General features: G+C 40.2%; 1 protein-coding gene across 1 annotated transcript; it reads left to right on the top strand.

Moving 5' to 3' along the window:
* The first annotated feature begins 41 nt into the window (after window positions 1-41).
* LOC125438421 lies at window positions 42-3,625 on the top strand. Its single transcript, XM_048506866.1, has 3 exons — window positions 42-209; window positions 3,007-3,309; window positions 3,395-3,625. The coding sequence occupies exons 1-3, from the start codon at window positions 42-44 to the stop codon at window positions 3,623-3,625; spliced, it is 702 nt and encodes a 233-aa protein (XP_048362823.1).
* Window positions 3,626-8,386: the final 4,761 nt, after the last annotated feature.

Consider the following 8,386-nt stretch of genomic DNA (forward strand, 5'->3'; position numbering starts at 1 on the left):
CTGAAAATGGAGTCGAAAGTGGATCTGAGAGTCTGTTCTCCATGAGCCCACCCCAGCTCCAAGGGAGGAGACAGAGAGAACCAAGAAGGCCCCTACTAAACGCTGAAGATTCTAACATCGCCAGGCGATTGTTTCCTCCAGCCATTGAAGAACAGGGTCCAGCCCCCATTTCAGAAAACATGGATGCTGTACAACAACATGAGCAGATGGTGAGTTAGCCAATATGTTTGGGGTTTTTAGGGTTGTGGAAAAATGTGTGTGGGCATTGTGTAAATTCTTCTTATTTTCCAACATTTTACAGAATTTCACCTTTCACAACTGTCTGGTTTATGATGGGGGTCCCTATCTCCAGCTGTTGGCGATGAAGAAGCAGGCTTCCTGGGAGGGCTTCTGACTCTGTGGCCTATTCTACCTTGGAAAGGAGATCAAGCGTTTAAGAAGCTATTGAAAGCCGCTGTTTGCTGTCATTTTTGGGGCGTTGCCAGAGCTACATATGGACATTAGTCTCGCTGTGATGGCTGTAGATATGACCAAGGGAACCAGGAAGCTCATGATTGCTTATCACGCGGGTTCTGATTTTTTATGATCAATTCTGACTGAAATATGCCAGAATCTGAAAAATATTGCCTGTGTTAAAAAATGTGTCTGTTTTTTAGGTTGTGCTTTAGACTGTTTTGCTGTCACGCATAAAACACTGTCCTTTACTATTGGAAAATTGGTTATGAAAATTGAGAGTAACGCTTGAGAGTCCCGCAGCTGCATCTCCCTCAAAAGTTTTCTAGGACAGAAATGTCTGCCAAGAATATGTGGCCTTGGTAAAAAAAATACCTGTCCCAACCACACATGGTTGAAAACCTTCTTGAAATCTTTTTTTGCTTGTAAAGATGTGTGCATGGTTTCTATGTGGGAAAAAATAAAACTCTGTATATGTAAAATCAACCTTTACAGCTTTTCCAAGATAATCATGTAAAGTATAAATCTGAATATGTGGTATTAATAAAACACAACACATTTACCCTTATTGAAAAATAAAACTCTGTATATGTATAATCAACCTTTGCAGCTTTTCAAGATTATCATGTAAAAATAGAAATCTGAATATGTAGTATTAATAACATTAATCTCAATATGTGGTATTAATAAAACACATTATTGAAAATATTCTAAAGTGCTGGTTCTTGTGGAAAGTTTTTTTTTTTTGGATTGTAAGCGGTTTTAAAGGGGCATCCATCTACCGTACAAACACTGGGGGTTTTGAGTTATGGTGGTCCTTATTAATGCGATGCCGGACCAAACTTCTAAGTAAGCCACGTCATTAAGCTATGATCTTTCAAATCCTACGCTACATTCATTATTCATTTTGCTTCTTGCTCTGTGATTTAAGACCATATTATTGGGATGTCGTGAACTATTGTTTTTGAAGCATGTGCATCTCCTTTATAATGAATATAATGGATTTGTGGGGTGTTGTTTTTAAGCCTTAGTAATAAAACCCTGCAAACCCCATTTTATATATACAGTCATCAAGAATCAAATTAGGGCCAACTAAAAGAATCTATCATTAAGAGATGTAAAAAACATAAGCAAAACCTTATAAACAGCATTCTATTACAAAATGTTAATCTTCCGGGTGAGGGTATTGCTGTGTGTGAAATAATATGTCTCGAAATTATTATTTTTTTCACTTCAACAGCTCTTATAAACTAAGCATGTAGGTTGGTTTCCTATCAGGCTTGTTAAAACAGACTGTTGACTGTTAAAAAGTGATACTGAAGTGTTACAGGTGGTGGTTGTAAAATAAAAGCAAAGAATAGCTTTACAGCATCCCTTTGCTCTCTTGAGACTCCTGATGGAGGAGTGAATGTGGCCCAGGTGTGTGTCATGGCAACCCTTACAATGTTCTGTCCCTGTCCAGTCTGAAGGAGTGGGGAGAGACTCTAGCGCTGTGCCCTGGAGAACAAAACAAAACAATGAAGTCCGGGCACCCTTTGAGAAAGCAGAAGTCTGTAGTTTTAATGTTATTTCTGCTGTTACGCACTATATAGCGGGCACAGCTAATACGGGAAATCTGGCTTTGGCAAGCCTCCAACCTTGCCATAGAGTGAAGGGGAACAAATACAGTAAACAACACTGTAAATAGGTGAGGAGTTCACTATCCCACCTCTCTTGATGTTCAGTCACCTTCTTCTAAATGCCCAATCTCCACCGCTTACCCATTCATGAAAACAGGTAATAAATGGGACCACCATTTTGAATTGGCCCAGGGTGAAATGAAGGCAAGCCACCAACGGCTCTCAAAAAAATCATACCCCGATATCCAATAATTTCAGTTAGTATGTAGTAATACTTAAACTCTCTTATATTTTTTAATCTTTGGCGCCCAAGCCTCAGCCAGACTCCCTACATGGGAGATCCCACCCTTTCTTAAAATCGTAATAAAAGCGATATATAAAATGGGACGTGAATGCGGCTCTTATAGGTCACGCCATGTTAAAATAACAGGGCGCTTTTCCCGCTCCTCCGCGCTTTTGAAAAACAACCAATCAGAGCATGGTAGGTGTAAAGCGTCATGGCCCCATCATGCGCCCCTAGAGGTTATCACGGTAGCATAAATATGGAAAAGAGGAACAAGTTGAAGCTGTTTTTTCTGTAGTTGCCATGGCTAAGGGACCTTTATGGACAACAATACATTGGAGAAGGAGAACATGTAAATGCGGTGCTATGACTTCTGCAGAATCTAGAGCTTGAAGAAAGAGCCCATTTATGAGGAAATGGCCCCCGGGCTCCTAAGGATGCAACGGTCCCACTCTCGTGTTTTGGAGAGGGCGAAAATCGTATAGGACCCATGTTAGAGCCGGTAAGCCGCTCTGGAGGGTGGTGTGGGGTGATTTTTTAAAAAAAATGTAATGGGGTACTCTGTGTGTGTATGTGTGTGTGTGTGTGTGTGTGTGTGTGTGTGTGTGTGTGTGTGAAAAGCAACAATCTTCTTTCTCTTTTTATTTTTAGGAGGGTGTCTCAATGCTGACACTCGCTACAATAGTGCACACTGCGGGTGGAAAGTTGGATCCGGATTGTTGTCTTTATTGCTTCAATATTGCATATTATAAGGAATTCAGGGACGATTGTAGTGATGATGATGATGACGAACCTGATTCTGGTCACAGTTCGGAGCATGAGATTTTTTCTGAGGAAGATGAGGGTGACACTCCAACGACACCCCCACCGACACCAATGCGCTCAGAGGAACAGGCCGACCTCTTGGAGGTTGATGCAAAGAAGATTCTCTGTGTGACGGAGCTATTTCCCGACGTGAGTATGCAAAAGAAAAAGGCCAATGTGTATTAAGTCTACAACCCAAAGCTGATGTATTTTTTTAATGTTTTCAAAACCGTAGGTGTGGCAGGGCGCCGTGGATCTGACATTGTTGGCTAAGCTGGTTCAGGGAGAACTGAATCCCGAATGCTGTAGTCGGTGCGAACTGATCGAATTGTTCCGAAGCACAGCCGCTTCAGGACCCGAGGGGGCACGTGCTATGTCAAAAATTACGGTTATAGCGATGAAGGGGGTGAATGAGCATGTCATTCTAAAGCCCGACCTGCATAAGGATGAAAAAACCCAGGACTGACTAGTGTGTTTTGTGCGCAGCGGATTCGGAGTGCCCTCTTCTGTATGAATATTGCTGAATAAAGAAAAAAGTTCATTGTTGTAAAGAAAACACCGTGTGTGTTTGTGTGTTTAAATGCAGGTATGGGATGGGTCCGTGGACTACGCTCTTTTGGCTATGTGTGTTCAAGAGAAAGTAAATCCTGAGTGTTGTTACAGATGCTATTTTGTACACGTGTTCAGGAACGTGGATCCTGTACTGCGCCAAGAGGGGTTAAAAGCATAGATCCGTATGACATCGTGGTAGTGTAACCACAGCTTGTGGGTTCTGTTGGGGCAGAGCTTGGAAGGGTTTGCAACAACTAAATTTTAAACAAAAAGGTTTACTTTCTTTAACATATAACAATTATCAAACATTAACATTTAACTTACCACTCCAAGGCCCTGTTCAAGTCCATCCTTCCAGTCTACACTTCATGATAAAATGCAATTATTTTAAAAATGTTCTCAGAGGCTGTTCATCATAACTGATGATCAAATTACAAATTGAACCTCGGGAGTTTAAGCATTCCGACACATCGCTCTCTACAATCCCCTGATGCAGAAACATTATGAACAGCTATGTATTCACGTCCCCTGCTCTTTCTTCTATACTCCTTTGGTTACAATTTATTAATCACAAACAAGCAGTGCCAACATTAAAACGTTGAAAATATAGCTATTATTAAAATATCCTACATTGTGCAGGACTAGGGTTGCCTGCTCCAGACTAAGAGATACCTGGAGATTTTCAAGGTGAAACCCAAGGAAGGGGTGCCCTCAGAGAGAGAGGACTGACTTTAGTGGAACGCAATGCAGAATCTACCATACAAAGTTGCCATTTTCCTGGAATTATACATGATTTACAGAAGATCTCCACCCACCACCTGGAGGTTGGAACAATATATGACTCCGCACACCTTAGCTAACTATTATGTATCTGAAATTCATTCCACTACCTATGGTGAAAAACCACATTATGCATTTTGAGAGACACAGTATTGTAAAATTATATGCCAAAAGCTATACCAAAACAAAATAGCCACAGGCAACTAAAATAGCAAGGGGGAAGACTAGAAGACTTAAAGATAAATGTTTTCCAAGTATGCAACACCATTTAATAGCATAATATAAAAAATATTACTAATTAAAACTTTGCAGGCTCCATTGTTCAAGTTTCATGGCTGGATGCAATATTTCTAAAATTTACAATTCAGAACTGAAATTTGGAAACCATTACCTAAAAAGGGATTATTTTCATATTCAATACATTAAAGATCTCATGCAAATACAATTCACAAATATCATACTGTGCTCATAGTGGAAGGTTACAGGTAAAATGTCTTTTGCTCTAATTAGCCCCCTTTTGCAGAGGCCTCTCTAAAAAGATCGCCTTTTCTTTTAAAACTTAGTGCTGCGATTTTCAGAAGGGCATGTTCGATCTCCACTCTCCCGACTCTATCCCAACCTCCCCACCCCCCACCCCATGAGGCAAAACTGGTAGTGAATGAGAGCGAATGAGAAGGCTCATTTGCATGCAGGCTCTGAGGATGCTGGGGGACAATATAAGGGAAATATCTTCTTGGAGAGGCAGAAAGGGATGAGGGCAAATTGCAAAGAGTGATTTGCAGATGCCCTGAGGATGCTGGGGGAATCTGTTTACAATCAAAGTGAGGCTCACCATATCTTGAAAGGTTTGTTGACTATGGGGACGTAAATACCTAGTTGGAGTGAGTTTTTTACATAGAGAGCTCTAGAGAGAGTTCTAGCCAGGAGCACAATAACAGTAATAAGCCTCAAAAGTCATTTAAGGGCCCACACTCCAGTCTGGAAAGAGCAGTCAGTTTTTTTAAAAAATTATTGTTATTAACACTTTTCTCTTTTTAAAACAAGGCCACACATAACTTTAAGTGCAACATAACTATTTAACACCAAAACAACTACCCTTACTAACATTTACAGCAGATACATATTCTCCTATACCAATCATCGTCCCTACTTTCCCTGAGAACTATATAAATAAATGAACAATAAAATAAACCTCCCTTTTATTCAGAATAGTTTAAAAAATTCAGTCATTCACATAATTAGTCCGCGGCCCCCATTTATATTTATATGATTCAAAAGGTATTCGTCTAGGTTCACATATAAGGAAAGCACCTTGTCTCTCCAATCTTCCGGCATGGGCACTTTATCTGTTTTGCACACGCGTGCCGGTACAATTCTTGTTGCCGCTGCCGTATGATAAAATAAATGTTCGTTGGGATCTCATGGTTGGATAAGGCTAGACTCGGTAAATATATAATAGGTAAAAAAAAGGAAACCGATGATCATCAATTATGATAACTTGACTGTGCACTTGGGTCCAGAATGCCTTTACCTTTCCACAGTCTCACCAAACAGGTTGAAAGAGCAGCCAGTTTTGAAGGGGACAGTAAAAAATCTCCACACAGAGCTATCAGTATACCTGATGGGCGGTAGTAAGAGGAACCTTAGGTGTGCGCTAACAGGAACCTTAGGTGTGCGCCCTCTCGATAAATAAAAGTCAACGGAACTGTTTCAGTTGTATTCTCTGTTTTTATTTCTTGGTAATGTAACGTAGCAATACCTGGGTATTAATGTGTATCTTTTGAGAAACTGTGGGAGCCATAGGGTGGTAATAGATGGGTAGTAACTAGAGATTTTGTCAGCTTTACATGTTACAACACCTCCTGATTTATTTTACTTCTTGCCCACGTGGTTGAAAAAAGTATTTCAGTTTTATGATTTTGTGTTTTTCCAAACTTTCCAAAGAGTTACAAAACGTTTTAAAAATGCTGTTCGTTGTTTGGCCCCTTCTGTGTGTTAGAAAAGAGTCTTGCTGCTGAAAATGAAATGTTGCTTCGTGTGATATTAATTACTTTTTAAATTAAAAATCATTATAGGTTGCTGTCTAGAAAGTTTACCCTAGCAAAATAATCATCTCCATGAAGTCCTCAGTCTCATCTCCTACCCTTTTCACCCCTGTTTTGAGCTAGCCGCTTTATAATCAAAATAGTATTTTTGTGTCTTAAATTGGGATATCTTATATACTCTCATTTTGTTCCTAGTCTGCTAAAAGTACAATTTCTCTCATGTTATAAAACCGTCCGCATGCTCTGGGCTAAGATTATTAAAGCAAGAAAAGCTGCTCCTATCGGGGAGTGTTTTAATGCCTCTTCAGCATCGCTTTGTTTAGAAAACCTCTGGTCTGGTTAGGACAAAGCCTTATCACCACTTCCCCCTTTATCTTTCCAGAACCTGTTATAGTTATCATCATTCCCTGTAAACACCCTCCAAATTTTTAAAAGGACACTAGTGTATCTTAGAATTTCTATCTTAGAATATTACCCATCCGGCACTATCCTGCTGTGAAGAGTCTGACCATTTTACTACACATAAGAAGTCTCATTACAAAGTGACACCCCAAAATACCATCTGCTTATCTGCCAGCCACTCAGGCCTTCCTCCTGATACACATAGATCTGTGTGCGTTAAAAACCTTAACAGCTGAACAAAGACGATGCCTGTCATCAGCCTACATTTCTATAAAAGCATTCAAGTTTTCTTATTCGCTGAACGGTCAGGGAACCGGGACAAATAGCTCTGCAACACAGTATCCGACATCCAAGTAGCAACGGTTCCTTCTTAATTATGCACCAACCATTGAGTGGCTAAGTTGTTAGTAGGAGTAGTAGTATAAGTGGCCGAAAGCAACTTGAAAGATTGGTTTTTCAGCAAATAGATACAGACTCAAGAAATGGTGCAATTACTTCTGTATACAGTTACAAAATGTTTAAATATCGTGTATATTTTCCCGTGGGTAGGGGGAGGCAGATGTTTAAGCAACACAGTTCTACATTCCCCCCCCCCCCCCTTATTCCACATCGGTTAATCGGAGATCCCCTATCAAGGAGGACATTCAGTCAGAAGAGAAACTGACCATCGGGTCCAGACAGTAGGAAACAGTATTATAACGTTCAGCCAATACTTATTATGCATGGTAGGAAGAATCAACTTTCTTGTGAGAACAAGTGTAAAAGAGATTGGAGTATAATACAGTGGCCCACAACTTCTCTTGTCGTAGGAAATGATTAAACAAGTTTCTGGCCCTGAATTTATTTTTTACGCAGACGCTTTGCCTATCCTGAGTAGGTAGAGTTAAAGCTTCCCAGAGTAAAGTGTAAGCCTATGAAGATAACTGCGAGAGATCAGTATTGAAAAAAGATCAAATGCGATCTCTAAAAAGACAGAACTGGGATTTCCTGTGGGAATGTCACTAACGCAGAAAATAACACATTTTATCAAGCCTAGGGATGGCACAATAAAAAAAAACACCTCGGGATGCTCCAATAATCATTGACCCTTAGAGTACAAAATGGCAAAGTTCAGAGTCCTGTGGAAAACTAGGAGCAAACCCCTCAGTTTCCAATAGTTGTTTTAGGGAACTGCTCTTGAATGACAGGGGCAGCTTTTGATTTGCTTGAAAGAACGGTGGCTGGGAGTGCTTGGATTGTAAGGTCTATTGATTATCCCTCTGTATTTTTTAAAAGACCTCCTGACAAAGTTAAACTCAGGGAGTGTAGATATAGCCGTTCTCCGACTATTCTTTGGCAGGAAAATATCTCTCTTTGTGTGTTTGCTCATTATGCATACAGATGTTTTGTCCTGATACAGCTTCTCTTAACTTCCTGCTTTTAGGACAAGCAGGGTTTACAAAGATGAA

The sequence above is a fragment of the Sphaerodactylus townsendi genome, linkage group LG08 (genome assembly GCF_021028975.2).
Source record: "Sphaerodactylus townsendi isolate TG3544 linkage group LG08, MPM_Stown_v2.3, whole genome shotgun sequence".
Classification (NCBI taxonomy): Eukaryota; Metazoa; Chordata; class Lepidosauria; order Squamata; family Sphaerodactylidae; genus Sphaerodactylus; species Sphaerodactylus townsendi.